A 24,771-nucleotide genomic window follows, 5' to 3' on the forward strand; every position below is an offset into this window, starting at 1 on the left:
ACGTAGTATATTGCACACATTGTTACTTATATATACATTGCTTCTATAATAATAGTAACCAGAAATATTCACAATCTGATTTTGCTGGGTACGGGAGGATTTTATTTTTCAACGTTTTGTAGTTAAGATCATATGCAAAGTAATACACCAGTCAGCGCTATAGTTTTGTTTCATCAGTTGTGCTATAAAATGGTCATTATATTAAAACACAGCTAATTTTCAATTTATACCATGCTTCCCTGATTTTAATACAGGAAATCAATTTTAAAACATTTACTAATTTATTTAGACCCAGAGACATGAAATATCTTTCAGGGGGAATATCATCATTTCATTCACTTCTTACATGTCCATTTTAAACATTTTATTCCACTTGCTGAGATAAAATTATTAGAGTTATCACAAATTAATTAGTTCAGTAAGTTCAACTTCAAATGAAATCACCAATTGTTAGAAAAATTGTTAGGAAACTGATTTGGTTGAAACCAGTTTGAAACTGGATAATTATCACTTAACCAGTAAATCATTAGATGAGAATTTTATTAGAATCTGTTTGCCCATCCAAGCATAGGCGGCCCAGAACTGATCTCACTGACCTCGCGCGACGCTTATGTTGTCTGAACAATCTTATATTATGACAAGGTTGGCAACTCTCACGCCAAATAAGCTAAAAACGCACGACGGTTGACTCAAACACCTTCACAAAACCGCAAATATTTCATAAAAATATGGCGAATAAGAAAAAAAAAGTACAACACATTAAACTTGAATAATTTTACTACATTTATACTATATTTTTAGCATTCAAATGTATTCCTATGCATGTATAGAACGTGAATGTTTTTTGGGTTTCTGTCAAATATATTTCAAAACCTATGCTGGGGACACCTTGCCTATACCACAGATTAGCTATATACAGATATGAAACTTCTGTGTTTTTGCTGATTGTTTTGTGTCCCACGCGCAGCCAGTGCGTGATGACTTCCGGCGGCGAGCTTGGCAAGTGTCATGAGGGAATTTAATGAGTAAAACGCCGATTTTAAGACGAAAAATTGCTTTTTTAAAAAACCCTCGCTACCTATGGCTAATTCTGGAATAAATTCTTAAAGAGAATCGGTATATGTATCCTTCATTAATTGTGGAAAGGCAATTGAGCATATCTATAGCTCAAAATTGACTTTTGAAAATCAAAAAAGCTGGTCCAATTGATGCCGAATTATATTTGCATTGGCACTATGGAATCAATGTACTCTGGCTGAATTCTTTGCAATGAAGTCCCATATCTACACGTAAATATTATTTATCTGAATTTTTCAAGTTGCTAACCGTCTTTTAAATCTGTTTTTTTAAAATAATATCAAAGCATAGAGTGTTTGATTGCTAATTTTAAACCCCGAAACTCAAAACATAATATGGCCATGTCTTTATTTTTGTTTTCAGAATTCCGCTAAAAAGACCCGTCTATGGTCATAATAATCGCGCATAAGCAGCAATTTGTAAACTTTGTGTCAAAAATAGTCCAAGACAAGGGTGATGAAGTTGTTTTTTTATAGCCAAACGCCTAAAATCGCTAAATACGCTGAATTGCTCGTCAAATTTACATGCCATGTTCGGCATGTGTTGTTGTTCATTTCAAGTACACAAAATCCTTTTTAAGCTCCCATCATTTCGTTTTCACATTTCTATTATTCCTATAGATATTTGTTAATTCATTTCATCTTACCTCCTGGAGATATATTGTATCTAAAGCATGTATTACATGTTTTCTAAACTCAAAAATAGCTCAGCCAGTGCTAAACTATTGCACGGCTTTCCATACGGCAAGCCCTGCACTCCTCAGCTATATTTTTTACTGTTTTTGCCAGCATCAAATAATTTCAGAAACCAGTTCTTAGCTCAGAAGAGCCACTTTATCCATCTTTTTGAAAATTTTAAGTCAAATGGGACATGGCCCTAAAGGTTTTGTTTAAATCATGATTTTTTTGTCAAAAATTCGATTTTTACTCATTAAATTTCGACATGACACTTGCCAAGCAAGTAAAGCATGCGCACATTGGGCAGAAAACCGTGTGACTCGATTTGGCTTCAGTTTCATATCTGTATATAGCTAATCTGTGCCTATACCTTCGTCATATTTTTAAATTGAAAATAGAAAGCTGATTGGCTCTTTTTAAACGACAACCAATCAGCTTTCTATTTTCAATTTAAAAATATGACGAAGGTATAGGCAAGGTGTCCCCAGCATAGGTTTTGAAATATATTTGACAGAAACCCAAAAAACATTCACGTTCTATACATGCATAGGAATACATTTGAATGCTAAAAATATAGTATAAATGTAGTAAAATTATTCAAGTTTAATGTGTTGTACTTTTTTTTTCTTATTCGCCATATTTTTATGAAATATTTGCGGTTTTGTGAAGGTGTTTGAGTCAACCGTCGTGCGTTTTTAGCTTATTTGGCGTGAGAGTTGCCAACCTTGTCATAATATAAGATTGTTCAGACTACATAAGCGTCGCGCGAGGTCAGTGAGATCAGTTCTGGGCCGCCTATGATCCAAGAGGGTGAAATTCCTCCATAGTCAAGCGATTATTTTTTGTCTTTTCTTGTCCTAAAAATCTAATCCATGCTAAATATGTATGTCTGTGGCTGGGGAACTCCCCAGTTGGTGCAAAGGGGAAAATGTTTTCCCAAATGGGTTTCCCCTCAGAAGCAACCTTCAAATCACAGAATACAGATCAAATTTTATAATATTTTTCATGACACATTATTCATACTGTAGTCTCATTAAGATTTATAGGTTAAGACTCACTTGATCACATGAGTCAAACAATATATGTTATATCAATTGGGTGAAATCAAACACAATCCAATGGAGATTTTTCATAATATATTTGTAAATTCTAAATTGATTGATTCTGATTAGATTACAGTTAAACTATTATAGAAACAAACTTAATCACAACTCACAGTACCTGAAGAGTCGATCTCCACTGATTGTCAAACTATTGTTCTCTCTCGCACGCTTGTCTAACAATGGACCCGATATTCTTATGTTCTCTGTTTACACTAACACCTAATCACTAATTCAATCACATCTCATGCAAATGAAATAGGATCATGCTAAATTTCTTTAAACTATGAAATAATTAATGACCAAAATAATCTAATAATAATAACTGAAAAAATCAAACCATATGTAAACTGTCTGATCCAGAGGTGATAAAATTAAAAGTCTGATAGCACTCTGATTTCCTAACAGTGTTATTCAGACAGTATTCATAAAACTTTCAAATGTTTCTTGCATGTGCATAAGAACTAGCATACTACTGTATTTGCAAAATAATTTGTGTGACAACGCGCTGCACTTGCGACTTCAAGCTCATCCGGGAAAACCCATTTTTGAATATTAATTTTAAAAAAGTTGCTGTAAATGATCTGCATATGTTCACTGGTTGACTGGAAGGTTTATCAGGTCAGGTTGATTGGGATGCATTCAACTTTTCAATGCATTATTCATCACATGAACATTTCTTATCTTCAAATTATGTGTTGAACTGAAATAAAGCCTTTGGTCCTATAATTTTAGGTATTCTAATGCCCCGTCCACACGTATCCGGATATTTTTAAAAACGGAGGTTTTTTCATTCGTTTTGGCCTTGCGTCACGTAACCGGCGGACGTTTTCAAAAACGCTCTCCAGAGTGGAGTTTTTTCGAAAACGCCGTTTCCGTGTTTACGTGTGGACGGATAATCGGATTCAGTCTATAACGGGGCTAACGGGCCAATAACGGCGCGTGTTTTGTATCTCTTCAAGATGGTGAACTAAAATTGCTTGGCTGTTTTACTTTTCATAATTTCAAGTAATTTTGAATATTAATTTGAAAAAAGTTACTGTAAATGATCTGCATATGTTCACTGGTTGACTGGAAGGTTTATTAGGTCAGGTTGATTGGGATGTAGTCAACTTTTCAATGCATTATTCACCACATGAACATTTCTTATTTTCAAATTGAAAAGAGTTGGGCATTTCACATAATGGCATCAAATGTGATATAACAACTGCCTGAAATAGACAAAACACTTCAAACAACACCTGAGGGCCTTCGTCTGGAGAGTAAGAATGAAAGTAAATAGGGGAGAATACATGTTTTGTATGGGGCAAAACAAATGCTAAAAATGGGCCAATAGAAAACAATAAATCAAATATATATATATATATATATATATATATATATATATATATATATATATATATATACAGTAGGAGGCAAAAGTTTGAGTCCAGTCGTTGTAGAATTCCAGTATAAATTCCTGGCAGCGTATTCGAGTTAAGACATGCGTGCTAGTGTTTCAGTACTGTAAACTATATTAATTGCACACTGTTTTGGTCCTAATGATCTAAATTATAACAAAATAAAGTTCTCATTCCTTTACACTGCCCAAGATGAGTGGGAAAAAGGGCAAAGTGATGGTGCACAAGGACAAATAGTTGCATTAAGTATTGAAGGATTCTTTCCTCGTAAGGTCGCAGAAAAAGTGAGAATTTAAAAAGGTGGTATGCAACTAACCTTGGAGAGGTTCGAAGAAACTAAATCCTACTCAAGCAAACTTTTAGCTGCTTTGGTCATGCTCGGTTTTGCAATATTGAAAGATATAATAGGATCCTAATTAAAGAAAAGTATCATCCAATTCTTCAAGGACATGGAATTTCATCTGGTACAAAGATGATCGCACGTCTAACTATACATGATAATCACCCTAAGCACATGCACATCTTCTATGTGCCAGAAATCTTTTAGAAGCAAACTCATTCTGGTGATCTCGTTGTCATGGCTTTCCACCTCATATTCCAGATCTAAAACCTATGGAGCACTTGTAGAACCGTTTTAACCGGAAGAGGGCGAGGCACAGACCCGCCAGCCAGGCTGACTTGAGGCAAGTGGTCAACGAATGCTGGCAAGGTATTGAACGTGTGACATTAAAAAACCTATGGAATCTATGCGAGCAAGAATAAAGGTCATTTCAAGAGCAAAAAAGAGGGAACTAAGCAATGACTTGTAAATGCATGTTTGCACATTAAAATACGTAAAAATGAATATCATAACATCTCATAGTTGTTGTACAGCATGTATTTTTCTGTTTACTTATTTACTTTTTTCTAGTTCACTTATCGGTAAGGTTTTCTTTAGGATATTAATATATGCTGCTAAAACAATGAAATACAGTCACTGGACTCAAACTTTTGCCTCCTACTGTATATATATATATATATATATATATATATATATATATATATATATATATATATTTGTACTTTTTCTCTTAATTGAGCCATGTGTTCACTTGTGGGGTTATATGTGATATGTGTTTTATATGTTCTTTCTACACAAGTTTAACCAACCGGGCAAGCAGAAAATTCTACTTGACCGCGGTGGGAACGTAAGGACGAAACTCCGTAATGTCAATAACAACTTAAGTAACAGTCGTTCCCAACTTGGCCTTGTAGCTCAGACGGTAGAGCATCCTTCTAGAAATGCGAAGGTCGCGGGTTCGATTCCCACCGCGGTCAAGTAGAATTTTCTGCTTGCCCGGTTGGTTAAACTTGTGTAGAAAGAACATATAAAACACATATCATATCCTATCATATATACACTGTTAATTTGAAGGTGTCAATTTAGCACCAAAAAAGGTGTTGAATGAATATGGCAAAAATAACACCTGTTGAGGTGCTATTTTAACACCATGACCTGGGTGCTAAATTAACTCCAATCCCTGGTGCTAAATTAACGCCCATTCTGGTGTCAGAATAACACCTTTGGGTGTTTAAATAGCACTACATTTGGTGTTAAAGCAGCACCTTTTTACCTACTGCAATTTAATGTGCAGTTCTTACATCAGCAATCATATCTAAATCAAAATTAATGACACTTATACAAGGAAATAAAAAATCAATATATTTGGTCACAGTTGCATATTTACAATTGCTTCTGCAGGACTATTTACAAAAACCACTGTCAGACAAATATTCACAATTTTCGATAATCAATGTCAAGTTCTTATAATGCTACATTACAATTTTCGACAAGCAATGTCAAGTTCGTATAAATTTATCGACAAAAACTCACTTCCCAGCATGTTCTTCCATGGCCATTTTTTATTATTTGTATGTCCTCATCTGTATATGGAGTCATCAACCCTAAGATAAATTTATCAATAATCAGTAGTATTATTAGCAAGTCAAATCAGCCCACAAGGTTTCTTAACATAAAGAGAAGAGATTCTCCTTCAGTTAGACCTAAAGCAACCACTAGCTGTGCTCTGAATGTCTGTTTTGAAAAACAAATTGTTTATCAAATATCAATAGCAGAAAATCTAGTTAGGTTACCAAAACTATAATAGGCACACTAAGCATTGGACAAAGACAGTCTAAGTTGCAGATTCTGGGGCAATAAACTACAGGTGACATTGTAAAACACCTCCTTGGGAAAATTATAGTATATTAATTGCATGATTTACCCGATTCTCTGTGCAGCTAATCTTGTTTCTTGTTTCTATCCTGTTCGAAAGAACCAATACATACTTCTTGGCACAATTTTTGTTTGCCAGCCATACCATGGACCAATTCGTTCTTGCACATTTCACTTCCAAATTCTGCCTTTACCTGCAACAAAATAATAGAATGTGTTCAGTGAACTTTGCTATTTGACTAAAATATAAACGTGAATTTAAAAAATGACAGGCTAAAATGGGACTCTCAGGTATAAACCTGTAAGAGATTATATTTCTTACAGTAATAATTTTATCAAAAGACATACACAGGCATTGATTTTAAACAAATAACTTGCTCTCTAAAATCAAATTTATCAAAATAGAGCAAGGGTTATCGTTAATATATTAAAATAGAGCACGGACAATCGTTGATATAGGATAAAATATTTGCTAAATTATGTCAATAACATAAGAGAAAAGCGAAGACGCATCATAAAATTACGGTAAAGTAAATATGAATAGATACCTATTATCGCAATGATATTTTCTTTGACCACAGCTTGCTGAAGAGATCGCAGTAAAGTAGAATACGTCATTTAGCTTCTCTAGAATAAAAAAATAGCACACATTTGTTTGTTTAGCGATTTGGCCGTTTGACTTTGAGCGAACATGGATACTGTGTATGTCTGTATTTGATCAAATTCAAACACTTACCAAGATATTTCTGAGATAATACCACAACCAATTGCTTTGAAATTTCCTTATGGGCGCCCGTTGTTGTTAAGGATATTTAGAAGTACCAAAATAGTTGAGTAAATACGCTCAAAACGTCTTTAACACAGCAGCATAAACATCTCGATGAATATACGATTCAAAAGAGTTTTCAAACGACGCGCTCAAAAAATTTGCATGCAGGCGCCGGCACGTGTCATATTTCGTTCCTTATATGGACATACATAGTATGCCTATACGCGATTGCGAAATATTTACTTTGTAGCAATCAATACATAGCACAAAATAACATAGTTTGATAAAATAAAAAGGACAATGGATCACTATCGATGTATCTCGGGGGTTTTTTATATAGAAACGTATCCGACGTATTCATAGCAACAAGCCGAATTTCCATGTCGTCTTTTAGATGAATAGTTGTGCGAAAACGCACGGGAATTCTTTGTTCCAAAATCACCTCATTCGAAAATACAAATTTATTTTCCAATACTAAATAGCTTGAATAAAATCAAACCTGCTCTTTCCCGGGCCCGGCCTATCCGCCATTTGGTGTTATTTTGACACCCCATATTTAACTCCCTATAAGGCGTTATTTTAACACTTCCCCTCGGCAAAAGAGGTGTTATTTTGGCACCTTGCAATGGTGCTGGTAATATGGTGTCATGTTGGCACTTTTAGCGCCAATCCAAGATTTGGTGGTGTTAAATTAGCACCGAAGTTGGTGCCAAAATAGCACTTTCTATTTAACACCACTGCATGGTGTTGATTTGGCACCTACGGTGGTGCTATTTTAACACTTCAAAATTAACAGTGTATATACGTACATACGTATATGAAGCAAGGATTATTAGTAAATGCTTATTAATTTGATAGATTTGGTATATTTATTCAGAGCTCAGACATTAAAAAAACATCGCTGTCTTTCATTAGCTTTGACCTGATGGCAATTCAATATACCGTGTGAACGGCTTTAAGCCTTTTTCATACGCACGTACACCCAAAATTGTTAACTCATCGCCAGAATAATATGATGTTATCGATAATATGATGTTATATGATGCAACAAATTTTCAGACTGCAGTTTAAGACCCTCGTGTGACTAGAGAGACGCATCATCCGTCTGTTATTATAAATACAGGGTATTAACCAGAAAACAGCTCTTGTACACGCGCTTTTTGCCACATAAATATTTTCCAGGATATTTTCCCATTTTCGATGCACTTAAGTAAGGCGTGATTTTGTTTATGTTCGACATATTCGTCTACATATGGTTTTGACCATGTAGATTATCACATTATAAATTTTGAACTAGTGCGTTTGTGATTATAAATGATTTATCAACAACACGGTAAAGTAGACATGGTTGGTTGTATGTGCATGTAGGTGCGGAACAGCGCTGTGGCGTCGTATTGAATAAACTTGCATTAATAAATGCCTGGAGTCGCGTTGTGCAGTTGTGCATTTTTTACCATGAAATGAATAATATTGAACTTTCTGCTCATAAAAATGACCCCCTAAATATACAAATTCCATAACTACATGACATTCGCATGACATTCTAAGGTGCATGGCAGTTTTAAATTAATTATGATTTTTGGCACTTCACTCGATGCAGGTAAAGTCTAGAGGTTTTATAGGGTCTTAATTTCGGGTGGAATTATACACACTTCAAATTCAAGCCAGGAACAGTTGATGGAAAAATGAGTCAACCATCGGTCCTCCGGCAGGAATCGAAATGCTCAAGAGAAAATTAAATTTGAAAATTAAACGAGACTTAGCTACCTGTAAGTTGAAGTTTGATTTGAATTATATAACGTCATCAGTCCTGAATGAAATAGTAACATGCCCTCCCTTCATTGTGGAGAGTTGTCCCTCCCGATACTTCTTCGTTCCGTGTGAGAATCAGCGAGTTGGCTGTCTTTAAAATATGGCTAGGAAAGCGAGCGCGTGCTTCTCATGTTATTTCTTCGTTCAGGACTGATGACGTTATATAATTTAAATCAAACTTCAACTTACAGGTTGCTAAATCTCGTTTAATTTTCAAATTATTTACGTCATCAGTCTACGTCACTACGCAGTAGCATGAGAATTGAAAGATGTGAGGGTCAGCGATTTGCAAGATGAAAGTGAACCCCAACCATCTCAGTGTTTGATACACCGTCTTAATAGTTTGTTATCAGAGCTATACAAGATATATAAGTCATTCGCGATCATTGTTGTCCTCGCTATTAAAGTGATTTATAAGTATGCTGTTTCCAAAATTGGCGACGATTGGTTTATTATGATGTTTGGCAAATGTTCCTGCATTTGTCCAACCGCCAGCTTTGAGTACGTTCTTAAGGAACAACCCAGATAGGAATCCGTAAGATGAGGACGCCGTCCGGCTACTGTGTGCTGAGAAATTGTTTATGTCGATGCCTGAGCCTTGGAGGACACGTTTGACCCAACCACTAATTGTGGAATTTGTAACCGGTTTAAATGGTTTGACGTAACTTAGTAGCAATTTGGAATCAGCTCTCATAGGTTTAGTTTTAATAATATAGTGTTTAATATGGGCTACAGGGCAGAGGCGGATGTCCTCGGAATAGCTTTTAACCTTGATAGACGGGAGGTGTTTTCCCGTCTTCGTGGTTTTTAGTTTCTCGCGTATTATAAATATAATTCCATCATCAGTTTCCTGCATGAAATCGAGGTCTAAGCTAGATAAGGTTTGGCATCGTTGTGCAGTTAAAAAAGCTAATAAAGTTGTTAATTTTTTCGTCAATATTGATAGAGGTAGCTCCACTATAACAGGCAAGGACTGCATGTACCAAAACCGAATAACCGAAAGAAAGTTGCCGACGTAATGAATACAGAAATCAAAAGAATTAAGGAGTGATATCCGTACTTTGAGCTTGAAATCGAACAAGAGATTATAAGCAAACCACTCTTAACACGACAACCGCACATGTCACTAAATAAATAAATTCTTTAATGTTACTGTGTGTAGCGTTTCCTTTATAATTGCTTTAAGCCTTAAGGCGATTTGGGGGAGGGGCGTCTATTAGACTCGGGGCGTTTATTAGAGAGAGGCGTCTAAAACAAACTTACACTTCAAGGGGGGCGTTTATTAGATACGAGGCGTTTATTTGATAGGGGGCGTTTATTGGATCATTTACGGTATTTAAGAACTGTGCCCACGTCCCACACGATCGAGTATCGGGGGAGGGATGGTTTAAGCTCGAATATACCTTTGAGAAGTCGGCTCACCAAAGGGTGTTCGCTAAACGTTTGCTCGCTATTCGGAGTTATCACTGCAGATAGTGCAGACCGCGCTGTGTTAATGACACTGTAGCCTACTCCTTGTTTGTATAAGAATGTAAGAAATTTAAGCCCATTCTGCATGTTGGCTCGTTCAATATTTATATCATTGTCTTTGCAAAATCTAATCCATTTTAAAAGATCACACTGGTATTGTTTCTCTGTTGCCTGGCGCCATGACGCCATTATAATATTAACTGTTGCATCCGATAAACCTTGGGCAATTAGCTGTTGCCGGATAAGCGGCAGACTAGCAGCACCAGGGACTTGTGTAGAGGGTGTAACTCCCGAGGTTGGCCGGGCAATTTCAACAGGTTTCTCCCCGGACCCACGCTTGCTGGAGTTTGTCGGCACATTTGCATGGCTTTGGCGTACCAGGGTTGTGTTGGGCAGTCTGGCACTATCACTACCCCCGTCGCTCCTTCTTCCTGGATTTTATGCAGTAATGCGGCTATGACACTAAATGGGAGGAAGACATAAAACTGGAATTTAGCCAGGTTAAGTGTGAATGCATCTACCGCGATTGCACCTGCAGGGTCAGGTCGGTATGACACATTAGGTAGGAAATTGAGTATTAAGGCGTGATGCAAAAATATCAATGTTTGGTTGGAATCCCAAGTGAGTGAAAACACGCTTAAGGATTGAGCTGTCAACCATCCATTCAGCGTGAGTGCAAGTGCTGCGTGATTCAGAGTCGGCTATATTATGGTCAACTCCTGGTATATGAGCAGCAGTTAGCCAAATAGTTCGGCCGATACACCATTCCCAGATACGTTTACCCAGAGTGTTGCAATTTGGGGAGAGACTAGTACCCATATGGTTAATTACTGCGATTGTGGTCGTGTTATCAAGGTAGACACGAATATGGGTATTGGTTATTGGTATTTACAGTAAGTCTTTCGTAAGTAGTTTGTTAAACGGTCAAAATTAAGCGGAAATTGACTTACCAATAATTTAATCTGTTTGAGAGTACTCAAGATTTCCTGCCGGGTTTTTTTTTGAAAATCGATTTTTCTAGCCCTTCCCCAAAAAATGAGGCCTGTTGTCAGCGCGATAGTTGATAGCAGAATGGTTGTTTCTCGGTGGACGAGAATTAGTGAAACGATTAATCGGGTCGATATGTTGGACGGTTGCATGGTTCGGGCTTGTCTATTTCGGCTAGCGCCAAGGGTTAGGCTTATATTACTCGTTTCTTTGGCATCTCTCACTTGTTTAGCCAAATCATCACCAAAGAGTAATGCCGGTGGCCTGGCCTGTTAGGCAGTCAACATGATCAGGTTGACCTAAAGTCATGGGGTTTTCAGAAGATTGAGTATCACTGTTGGTCGGATTCATGACAATATTTTGTGTTATCCGACTTATCCCGCGAAAAGCTAAATTGTGAAATAAAGCCTGAAAAGGACTAACTAATAAACCTTTACCAAATTACTCTACGTTACTCACGTAACCAAGCGATATAAGTCTTGCTAGAAGAGTAAGCTTGAAGGATGCGAAGTTGCTGTTTAACAAATCCCCAGCGATGGAGAAATTTGATGTTGCGGCTAAGAAAGCGTGTGTAAAATGGCTAGGAAAGCGAGCGCGTGCTTCTCATGGTACTCCGTAGTGACGTAGACTGATGACGTATATAATTGCTTTTGAAATAAATAAGACGTCTCCAGACAGTTTAGGTAAACTAAATAATTTAATAATAGAAATATTTTGTTTTTGTTTTTATCAAATGCGTACCAGGCTACTAATACGAATCCATGTATTTCTTGTTTGTTTTAAGTGCAAATACATGCCTTATGCCATATAATAACCTTTTTATTAACCTTGCTTGCTTGGTCTTTACCGAGAATTATCGGACCTCGATATTTTAGTGCAAACTTCGCTCTTAATTCGGGCTCGGTCTGTTCAAAAAGACCTCGGTCCGATATTTCTCGGTAAAGACCTCGCGCTCGGTTAATAAGAAGTTATTATTCTTATTATACAATGACGGTAATTATTTAGTTTTGTCTCCTTAAATGGCCACGATACGAGGCTGAAACATGATGTTGGTTATATATACGGGAGTAAAGTTCTGTGATGTTTCTGTGATGTATACAGTTATAGAAACACGCGTGGGAGTTTGGGAGAACGAGAAATAATGAGATGAGTGGGTTTTCCACGTTATATTATTTATCTGCAAAACATCCACAAACTTACAACCTTAAAAATCAAAACTGTTTTATGATTCCAAGATGCAACCACAACAAATTTAAGAAAGTTTATGTTAGATGAAATCGTAGAATTAAGAATTATCAAAATTTGCTAAACCTTAATGTCTTTTATTCTCTGACCGAACCGAAAGTATAGTTAGTTTTTATATAACCACAGTTAAACTAGTTATTAAAATGTTTGCTGTAAAACATAGATACATTCTTAATGATACCTACTTTTTATTTCTTTGCGAAAATCATGTGTATTTCAGCTTTAGGGCTGCGAAGTGATTTGTTTTAGTAAACAGTAATAATAATATTCATTCTAGCAAACAAAATTGAGGGTTTGTATACGATCTGAAATATAACTATGGTCTCCTGTTTCGTGGTCGTGAGATTTTTGTAATGACGCATGAGCACTCCACTCAGTACAATTACCATTATAAATACGCATCCCACGTGACACTCACATGTCATTCTAGCCACTGATTGGGTGGGTGAAAGTTACAATCAGAATTTGTTCTTTCTATAGGTCTTAAATCTACATTTCAGTCCATCTGTCCGTTATCCTTTCCGAGATTTGACCATGTAGTGGAATCATCGCTTTGAAGATTTGATAAGGTACGTTTGTGTCAGTGTTGGTTACATTCTTCGAATATTAACAGTATGAGTGTCTATTGTATTCTATTGAGCGGTACAGTACAGAGCTGTGACGTCATTACGTTCTTCGAATATTAACAGTATGAGTGTCTATTGTATTCTATTGAGCGGTACAGTACAGAGCTGTGATGTCATGTTAAATGAACCGGTAACCAATATTGAAATAATTCATAACACGATTGCGAGGTTCAGGGGCTAAAACCTGACAATAATCAAACATTAAAAAGCAAATAAGGCGGATTAGTTGTTCTGAGACTAAGGATCGATCAATACAGTTTTATTTTAATAGACTCAATCCCTTAGCGCCTAATAATACTGCATAGACTTACGAAAATATAATAATCCAGCTTAACTGGTTATATACTTAGGAGGCACAGCCGCTAGTCTGGGAAGAGAAATGTTTTATGAATGATTATCAAGGGAAATCATATTTCCGCACACAATAAGAAAGACGAAACGTTTACTGGAAATTCTAAAATTAAGTTCATGTGAGTTTGTCATATGGGTGGTAGCAAGTCAGAAACGTTACTCCTAAAACATATATCTCTTCACAAAATTATTTTCACAAGAAATCCCTTCGTTTAACAAGACCCTTGCGACTTTCTTTTATGAAAATCTACTCCATCCCATTCTTTTTCTCGGTGTAGCCTATATATTTAATACAACCATTTTGTTACAGTAATAAACCCTGTCTAATGCCATGGCTTCTGACGAACTGCAAGAAAAAGCAAATTTTACAAGACTCAGTAGACTTTTAGTTGACAAAGGAACTGAGGCTTTGAGAAATACATTTGATACCAGCCATCCACCTGTTAGTCTACCTGGAGTACTGGCTGCAAACAAAAGATCTCTTCAAAAGTTAAAACCTCGAGTTATTACTAATTCCCAGTGGGATTTACTGTTTCCTCCGTCTGGCAACCCGCCAGATTCCAAAAACTTTGATGTCACGTTACTTACAGTTCTATTCCGGAACATTTGTGGTTTTCCATCAACAGGATGGAGTGTAATGCCTCCGGATACTGATAGGTCAACGCAAGCGAATATCACAAGAATCAAGTGTTACAGAAATGAAGTTATTGCACATGTAACAACAACCAGAGTTGACAATTCAACATTTCAATCTTTATGGAAGAAAATCTCCCAGACATTGGTAGAATTGGGCGTTTTACATAGTGATGTCGACGATTTAAAAAAATGTCCTCTTGGGCCTAAAGAAGTAGTGTATGTGCAAAAGCTTAAAGATTGGAAACTGCACGAAGATGAGTGTATTAAATTGCTTAAAGTAATTGAAGCTGGTGTAAATAATATAACACAAGTCGCTGAAGAGACGCGCGAGGCAGTAAATGAAACGCACGATGCAGTAAATGAAACGCACTATGCAGTAAATGAAACGCACTATGCTGTAAATGAAACGCACGATGCATTAAATGAAGCGCGCGATGTAGTAAATGAAACGCGCGATGCAGTAAATGAAACGCGCGATGCAGTAAATGAAACGCGCGATGCAGTAAATGAAATGCGACAGTCATTGGCCAAGCGTACGCTATCAATACCTGTCAACACCATTCCTGAAAAAAATTCCCGCTTGGAAAGTGATGAAGATTTATTGCGAAAACTTGCTAAGCATAATTTTAAGGGTAAAATTAAACGAAAAGTAAATTTTTTCCTTCCTGGAACAAGAGAGTGGTTGTTAGAGAAAGTTAACGAGTGGTTTCAAAAGTGTGACAGCGATTCGAGAATAAAGTTAATAACAGCTGGACCAGGATTTGGTAAAAGCGTGTTTGCCGCTAAAATCTGTGAAGATTTTGAGAAGAATGGAAAGCTGGCTGCTTGTCATTTTTGTGATTTCAGTGATTCAAACCTAAGAGATCCTATGGTAATGTTGGAGTCTCTCGCAAGTCAGATGTGTAAGAATGTCCCTGGTTTTAAAGAGGAGCTCCTTGATCAGTTAGGACGACGTCATCAAATCAAAAACCTCAAAGATGCCTTTCAAATATATTTGCAAAATCCTCTAGATGAATTGGAAATAAAAGAGCCACGTTTAGTCGTGATCGATGGCTTAGATGAAAGTGCTGCTGATAATAAGAATGAAATTACTCATTTGATTGCTGAATATTTCCCTGATCTTCCCGAGTACATCAAAATCTTGGTGACGAGCAGACCAGAGATTTCCGTTGCTGATCTAAGACTAAGAGACCATCAAAAGACGAACATTGCGAATGTTAACGCTAACAATAACACAGATCTTGAACTTTATTTTAAAGAATGTCTTCCAAGTTTAGTTGGCAGGGAAGTAAATCAAAGTGAAGTGAGCCAAGATTTGTATGAGTATCCATATCTTCGCCGGTTAAGATGGGATAAATCTATTAGTTTACTTTCCATTTTTGTTGCCAAATGTCAAGGCTCATTTCTCTATGCATATCACTTTCAATCTGGGCTAAGGGCTCGCTATGATCTTAAAAAGATAACAAATAATGACGTCATGGAGTTTCTCCCAGAAGGACTGAATTGTGTTTACGAACGATATTTTAAACGCCTGGAAGACGAGCTTAGCGACTTAAAACATGAAAAGTTTGATGTGTTGAAAATTTTGGAAATGCTGGCAGCTTCCGAAGGACCTCTTCCTCTCACTTTCATCGCTCAGGCTTTTGGTTTAGCTCCAGATTGTCGCGAAACGAAAGACATCATCAACAAAATTAATGAAACCGTATCGTGCTTGTTGTACGTTTCAGATGACATGTTAACCGTTTTTCACAAATCCGTTATTGATTGGCTTCTTGCAAAAGGCTACAAAGATCACCAGTATACTGTCAAGGTCGATGATGGACATAGATCGCTTTGGCTTTTATGCGAAAAGGGTTTTGAGGAAATTGTGGAAGGTGTTCGCTCAGGACTTGAGTTGAAGTATACTAATGACGTGGAATACGCTCTGAAACATGGTTTAAAACATCTAGAAAAGTGTGAAATGGAAGAGGGTGGTTTCTGGTCAGTTGATGTTATTATCGTTTGTTATATGTTCAATGTGATAATCAGTTTATATGATTTCCTGCGTTTCTGGCACAAATTACTGCAATGTTCTGGGTTAAAAAACGAAGATTTACGCGCCCGCATTTCGTACCATGTCATTGAATTTGAGTCTTTTGTGCATCGCGTGGAACATTACGAGAGCTTACAAAAAAATTATTCGACACTACTCCCACAATGGTATTTACAAGCGGTTCTTACCCGTTCTCCAGAAGGTTATTTCAGCGATGATGAGAAAAAAATCGCGGAGACGCTACTATCAAACCTTTCACCTTTTGTCGAGTCGAATTCTTACGAAGTTTCGGTTTTGCCGCGAGCAGTCTGGAAACACAGTGACTTTGGTTTTATTACAGCTGTTGCTTTATCTAACGATGAGAAAAGTGTAGCAGTTGGAATAAGTAATTTTATCCATGTGATATCCGTACCAACTTTAGTTGAAATTATGAATTGTTCAACAAAATCGGAAAAAATTCCATGCTGCACATTTTCTCCAGACGATTCGCTCATATTATTTGGTAAACTAAAAACGGCGTTTAGCATTGCTGGAAGAAAGGAAGTTCCATATTTCCCTGGAAATGAAGAGACGTTCCTGTCCTGTGCATTTTCCCCTAACGGCAAAAGACTGGTGACTAAGGACGGTTTAAACACAATTAAACTATGGGACGTTCCTAAACAAAAAATGCTGTCGTCGCTTTGTGCTGGATTTCTTGTTGATTGGTGTTATTTTAGCGTCACAGGGTTATTTATTATTGCAAATTCAGAATCTTCATCTTATCCGGGTTATTCGTTGTGTGTTTGGAACGCCATCACATTGCAAAGAAGTGATAAGCGAAAATTATCTCACGTGGAAAGGGAGAAGCCAGATGTGTTAAAGAGTAGAAAATGTGAACGATGTTTTCAGCGGGGATTTGAGGAACCAAATTACAAACAGTTAGAAGTAAGGTTATATGACAAATATAAAATGAGGTTATGTGATGAAACACATGAAAGAAAATGTATAATGTCGTGTCCGTGGATCTGCAAAGGTGTGGAGTGTATTTTTTCGATTTCTATGGAAGAATTATGTTATTCGAGTGTCACAGAAATAATTCCTTTGACGGCGATTGTTGCTTGGAACTATTTTTTGGCCTATTCTTACTATGATCCCTTTTTTCGAGTCAAAATAACAGCTTTAGAAGATAATCTGTGGCTCTATTCGGATAATGGAAAACTAATTGTCTTTAAGACATTAGCTCCTAAACAAGAGCAATCCTGTCTGTCATATGCAACGTTTGTTTATTCGAGTTCGTTTTCTCCTGACGGTTCTCGACTTGCATCCTGCAACTCAGATGGATATATCAATATATGGAATGTCTATACCAGCCAAGTTGAACAACGTTTCAAAAGCAGCCAATGCAGGTCAATATTTTTATGCTGGTGGTCAGAAGATTTCTTGTTTGTTATTAGTCAATTTATTGACGGAATTCCCAAATTAACGCGATACCCGGTAGATGACAATCAAGAGATCTTGTTTACTGATAGTCAGGACGTGTCGCTAAAAGACTTGTCTGAATTCAGGCCAGAGAGCTGGTCTGATTTCCTAGATTTAAAGGTTGGTTTTTCTGAAGGCTTTGTCAGCTTGGCTTTCGGAGGCTTCGAACACGTGAAAGTTCTCGATGTCAGAGATGTTGATGCTCCTGTAATGATCAATTTGCCTGGAATTAGGCCTGAGATGGAAGTGGAAATCTCGCCTGGTGGTGCCTTTATCTCTGCTTGTAATGAGCATGAATGTTATATTTGGAAAAGAAATACCAAAAACCCAACTTCATATGAAGTCTTTTGTCACGGTAATGCTGGAGGGCCTGACAGATTGCCTTATGTCGTAATTTTCAGTAATGATTCCAAAGTCGCAATAGTCATGCACAGGTGTTTTAATGAGAGTCAGATAATTGATGTGGACACTGGTGATTATCAATATATAACTCCTGCATTCAACCCCATTTCTTATTTGAGGTCATTTTGTATTCACAAGAGTAGAATTGTATTGACTTTATCTGAATACCTGATAATATTTTTTGACATGGACTCTGGCGCGGTTCTCAGCACTTCCTATCAACGTTACTTGAACACATTTAGGCCAAGCCAAACAATTCAACTTTCCAAAAAAGAGGACGTGCTGGCTTTTCCTGACTACAAAGGTGATATGGTGTTTCTTCGACTGTCTATTCCACAAAATTCTTTGTTGGATGATATTAAGCTTAAGCAACGGGCAGTTGCTTCGTGATATGATATTAAGCGAGGTGCAGTAGTCAATCCTTTCTTTAACCGGAATAAAGTCGTCTTGCAGAAAAAGGTTTTGACTCCTTTTAGGAAAATCTACACAAAGTATTTTCTTACATGTTGGGTTTTCCAGCAAGTTGTTTACCTTAAAGATAACTGAAGTGAACTCGTTCACACGAGGACGAAAAACAAGAGCAGAAGACTGTTATGAACGACAGATGTTTTGGAGTTGATTTTTCAGTTAGGATATTTTATAATGGATTTAGTGAACAATAACATGAGAGACTATCATCAAGAACATTGTTTTGGGGAAGCGGCTAGACTTTGCTTGGAGCTGGTCTAGAATGGAGAAGTAAGACACTTCCTTCCCTCCGTTTGTCTGGGAGTTCACCTTGGGCAAGTGATAGCACTCCCTTGCCTCCCTAACTGGGGTTACAGTTTGTTAAACAAAACAAAGATGATATCTTGAATACATCTGCAAGAAACAAGTCCTAAAAAACTGTGACCAATGCCAGTCGTATGATGGTGTTGTTTAAGATGTTCATTATGATAGTTACAGTCATGTTGGTGGTGATAGTTCTTATCTATGATGGTGGTGATGGTTCTGGTCTCTACGATGGTGCTGATGGTAATTGCGCTGGTTATTGAAATAATGGTAGAAGTTGTAGTAACTGTATTAGCTGTATTTTGTTCACGAAGTTGGATGCTGATGAAAAAGAAAGATAACGGGACTATGCACTAGAACGATAAGTGGGGGGGGGGGTTGTTGAGTATTCATGTTTTCAGTTGTGCCGGACGGATTCCCTTTGTAAGTGCAATAGCTTAGAATGGAAATCTGTTTGGCAGAACTGAATATATGAATAAACAACACCACATTTATCGTTCTAGTTTCGCCCGTAATGGAACTACAAGAACTATGTACATTACAGGGAACGTTCGTTTTTTCGCTGGGAAGGAAGATATTTATATTCTGAAGCGGAGCTGGAAAATTGTAGAAACTTGACTGAAATGTAAATAATATTATGTTCAAGACATCTGATGTTCATGAAAAACAAAGTCACGAAACAACACAACAAATAATATCTTAGGTGTGTTTCAAACGCCGTTTTTTTATCTTTAATGCGTTCGACATTGCGAATTTAGAAACCCTACAGATGGTGGGTATCATAATTTAATATACTCAAGCTTAGATTTTTATTTAACACTATAGATAGCTTATTTGTAAGCAAACTAACATCAAGTGGTAAAATAGGATTTTATGACTTCGAACGTGCCTGGTCCACACAAGAACACATGACAAGAATATTGCTGAATATTTAAATATTTGCCTACTGTCAGCATGTAATTGTCCAACCCTGCCAAGAACCATATTCGTCTGGAGACTGGATCAAAACATGGTCTGAGTAAACTTGATATTTGTTTCTTTTTTTGCGAACGTTTATGAAAATTTCTACACATTGAAGACAAAATTATTTTTGCCTTTCTGCGAGCATCGGACCGTAGATCAGTTAACTTTATAAATGTATTTTGTGAGCTAGTTTGAGGCTGGAATAATTATTAAAATTCTGAAGATAAGAGGAGTCACCTTTTCAGGCAAGATTCATTTTGCGTTCTCAAATTACACCCGTGAGATATTCAAAATCGTCCAGGCATCGCGGAGGGAGAGAAGGGGTGGATAGTTTTATGTTTTGAAAGTTTTTCTCAGTTTTTCTGTTCCGCACCGAATTGCAAGGAATGTTTTAAAAATTCAACAGTGGCTCCAACAGATTTGAATTTTTCTATTGTGGTAATTTCTCCCATGCAGGAATTCCAGCAATGTCGAAACAATTGGAAAACATGTGGTTCGTTTTAATCAATTTTTTATTGCCTTGCTTCTTAAGGCTGTCTTCCACTTAAGCTGCGTCACACGGCACCGGATCCACTCATCACGACATCTTCGTTTGCCGTTATGAAGCAACGATTATTAGAAAATGCTTATCAGTAATTTGATAGATTTGGTATATTTATTCAAGGCTCAGACATTAAAAAACACTGCTGTCTTTCATTAGCTTCAAAATTTGACCTGATGGTAATCCGGTACCGTGTGAACGGGGCTTTAAGCGTTTTTCATACGCACGTAAACCCACGTAAAAATGCCTTAAAATGTTTTATTATTTGTTAAAATTTACAGAAAACTCTTTCAATTTATTTATATTTTCAGAGATAACATGTATAATGATTTAGATTTCCGTGTGTAACGTGCGTATGAAAAAAAAACGCGTGTGAAAAAAAACCTGGAAAACAGTCTTTGGAATAGTAGAAAAGGCAAATTATAACAAATTTTTGACATTTGGACTTAATTTTTTCCACTATCAAGAGAAGTTAGATCTGTAGGTTTAAAAAAAGTGTGATTTTTTAAATTATTCCCCAAGGCCTCGATCTTAACTGAATTTTTCGATGCTCTCCCCAATATTTTTAAAGGCGGTATTTTTTGAACAGTTACCCGCAATTATCAGCAATTTAAAAAATATACAAATCATTCAATAATGGGGCATAAAAAATGATAGAGATATCGTTCCAGTTTTGTAACCTCAGCTCGCAGAGCCATATAGCTCAGTGGCCACACCCAAAACCTCACCCATTTCCTGTTCTCTTTGAGTCTTTGTATTTCTTCAAAGTCTGTGTTCGTTATTTGTCAAAATGATCGTATTCTTGGACTAGAAGCTCCCAAAGTGATCCTGATTCGTCGTGGGTGATCAACTTATTCATTGAGAAAGCTGAAGTTATTTTAACAAGGTTTATCGACGCAGACAAGTACAAAAACATGGACATACGGCTTTGCACTAGTCGTGGTAATACAGACTAGACAAGACCAGATTGTCGAAGGTATGTGCTAGATTCCTGGGGAGATTTCTCTCATATTGCGATATACGCATGCGTCCTTGTCTATTTTGTTTCATATTACAATGTTTTGACGGGATGGTTTGGTTTATATTGGTGTTTCACGTAGTATATTGCGCATTGTTGGTTTAGTTATATATATATTGCTTAGTCAACAAAAATATTCACAATCTGATTTAGCTGGGTACGGAAGGAATTTATTTTTCAAAGTTTTGTGTTTATCGTGTGCAAAATAATACACCAGTCAGCGCTATATTTTTGTTTCATCAGTTCTGCTATAAAATGGTCGTATTAAACACATCTAATTTTGAATTTATATAATTCTCCCCTAGTTTTTATAACACAGGAAATCAATTTTAAAACATTCACTAATTTATTTAGACCAGAGTCCAGAAATCTCTTTCATGGAGAATAAAATCATTTCATTCATTTCTTGCATGTCCATTTTAAATAAACATTTTATTCGACCTAGTCTTAGGAAAATTGTTCGGCAACAGATTTGCTTGAAACTATCCTGGAACTGGATAATATATTCAATTTTTTTTTCTTGCGGTCCAAATTCATATTTTAGCCTCTCCTGCAATCTGATTGGCTACGGCGAGCGGTCCGTATGAGGAGGCGAGCGGTCCTGCGAGGGATTTAAAAGCACAGAGCTAATGCTAAAATATGAATTCCGACTGCAAAAAACCCTGTTATTTACCAGTTTAGTCAGTCCATATAGGGAAATATTTCCCTGGGTCTCAAAAACATCCCTCGGGCTGTTTTTGAGACCTTGGGAAATATTTCCCTATATGGACCTCCAATGTGGTAAATAACATATATATATATATATATATATATATATATATATATACTCTTCATGCAACTTTGAATGGTATTAAGTTTTATAGCTAAAACCCACCTGATCATGGTCAAACAATAAACAATTATTGAATGAGGTTGAGCAGGATATGAGGAATTATTAAGGCCGAGGTTTGTGTTATCTGCCGAAGCCGAAGGCTGAGGCGGATAACACAAACCGAGGCCTTGATAATTCCTCATATCCTGCGAGAACCGAATTCAATAATTGTTTTATTATTTATTTGCAAAAATTTTGGGCTTAGACTAAACGCTTGCGTTGTAGACATTTTTAGACATTCGTATTTTCCCGCTTTTAGGTTTTGGCACAAGCCGCATAAATTAGCGTGACGTCATACCGTGCAATAATTTTTTTCATATCTGACGAAGTGACGTCAAACGTGCAATAATTTTTTTCATATCCGACGAAGTGACGTCACTGTCCAAATTTGGGCAGCTGCCGAGCGGATATGACGATTTCGCCAACAGCTGCTGGCCAATCAAAACTCTTGACTCATTTTCAATAAATAATAATATATGTTATATCAACGCCAATATCACATGACTAAAAGACTGAGATATATTTTACAAAATTTATAAATCATAATTTGAGTACAGTATTCTACTTCTATTAATCTTACATCCACATGCGATCACATTTTACACTATGTGCATTTATTGTTATGGTTTCTTTCTCATGTATAATACCAGCTTGTATACAGCTAATTGATAAAAAGTCATTCTCTGGCTATCATGTTAACTATGTATTCAGACTTCACCATCTGTTCCAACCAAAAGTATTTTAACAAATACACTGGTCAGTCATTGATCAGTCCATCTAGTACAACAATATCTGTCAATCACTGAAATAAATTATCTGTCAGTTCAACAATACTTTAGTTGCAAATATTTTCATTCATGAGGGTGCTTGAACTTAATCAGACCCAATGCAATCCCAGCTAATGAATGACAGAGTTCTCTATGGCAAGTATTTTACATAATGACATTTCATGTAGCCTTGGAAATCAATTATCAATATTAAACCAGAATTACAGATTGCAAGTGAAATGTTGCAAGTAAATACTGAGGTGTCGTCTCTAGGGTGGTTGGGTGGTCTTCATGACAGTAATTGTTTTTCTTATAAACTTAAATTTGTTTATATTTTCACAAACTGACCATGGTCAGTTTGGTTCACTGTGATTAATTAACCAGAGGCATTTTCTCTGAAACCAGAAATCATTAGAACAGTCATTTACGTATTAACACAACATTAATTCTCAGCCAAGTTAGACGAGCCATTCCGCGTTTATAAAGAAATTTCCAGTTTCCCTCACACCGTCATGGCTGATCCCTGCACAAGATAATATTTTTATCGAAAGTATGATTCATGACGTTCTGTCAACAATGCGTGTGATGAAATCTCTACTGAGACTAAGTGCTTGTGAGGTTTTAAATTACAATCAGTTTCCGTCTTTGTTTAAATATATCTACATCGTGAGTATCTTCTGCAAATTTTGGTGAATTTGTGTGGAATTTTAGCCATGTATTGAAATAATCGCTTTCATGATTTGAAAAGGTACGTTTATGTCAGTGTTAGTCGGGTTTTTTGAAGAATATAAATTATTTTATGTCATCAACAGAGTGAAGTCGTCACAGTCGTATAAGGTCTTGCCACAACACAGCGCTTTGTCTGTGGCGTGGTGAAATAAAATTGCAAATTTAGTTTTTTTCTTCCTTTCAATGTTCTTAAAGTGAGGTTTCAGGCGTTTGAGATGTGATTTATGATTCTCGTTGATTTAGAGACATGCTTTTAAATTTTCGCGCATGATGTTAAATTTGTAAACGTAGTTGCTAGTCTATCTGCATTATTGCCAAATATTGGTCTGCATAATGCCGAAATGGTAGCGTTGTCAGTATACTCGTGTGATAGTGATACTTGAAATACATTGCACATTTCTCGCTTCTTTAAACATAAGGAATACAATTCCGAAATTGTTAACTCATCGCCAGAATAATATGATGTTACCGACCTTCCTATGCCATTGGAGTCATATCCTGCAGCAACAAATTTTCAGACTACAGTTTAAGACCCTCGTGTGACTATAGAAACGCATCATCCGTCTGTTATTATAAATACAGGGTATTAACCAGAAAACAGCTCTTGTACATGCGCTTTTTGCCACATAAATATTTTCCAGAATATTTTCCCATTTTCGATGCACTTAAGTAAGGCGTGATTTTGTTTATGTTCGACATATTCGTCTACATATGGTTTTGCCCATGTAGATTATATCACATTCTAAATTTTGAACTAGTACGTTTGTGATTATAAATGATTTATCAACAACACGGTAAAGTAGACATGGTTGGTTGTATGTGCATGTAGGTGCAGAACAGCGCTGTGGCGTCGT

At 36.6% G+C, this 24,771-nt stretch overlaps 2 protein-coding genes across 3 annotated transcripts in view; both read left to right on the top strand.

Annotated features, from left to right (window-relative positions):
- The window catches only part of LOC114535028, a 69,832-nt gene that overhangs the window by 34,767 nt on the left and 10,294 nt on the right, over positions 1–24,771 (top strand). The gene's annotated exons all lie outside the window — the stretch shown is intronic.
- LOC114535002 overlaps positions 1–24,771 on the top strand; it is a 37,642-nt gene that overhangs the window by 2,073 nt on the left and 10,798 nt on the right. Inside the window, exons 2-3 of one of the 2 annotated variants that reach the window (XR_003688180.1) lie at positions 13,233–13,321; positions 14,040–19,201. Coding sequence is in view for 1 of the 2 variants with exons in the window: in XM_028556378.1 (XP_028412179.1) it covers positions 14,061–18,647 (4,587 nt within the window). In the remaining variant the exon portion in view is untranslated. Of the gene's footprint in view, positions 1–13,232; positions 13,322–14,039; positions 19,991–24,771 lie in introns of those variants that run through there. The other variant, XM_028556378.1, reaches the window with a different exon arrangement.

This window comes from Dendronephthya gigantea, unplaced genomic scaffold (genome assembly GCF_004324835.1).
Source record: "Dendronephthya gigantea isolate DGI-Jeju-01 unplaced genomic scaffold, DenGig_1.0 000109F, whole genome shotgun sequence".
NCBI classification, from domain to species: domain Eukaryota; kingdom Metazoa; phylum Cnidaria; class Anthozoa; order Malacalcyonacea; family Nephtheidae; genus Dendronephthya; species Dendronephthya gigantea.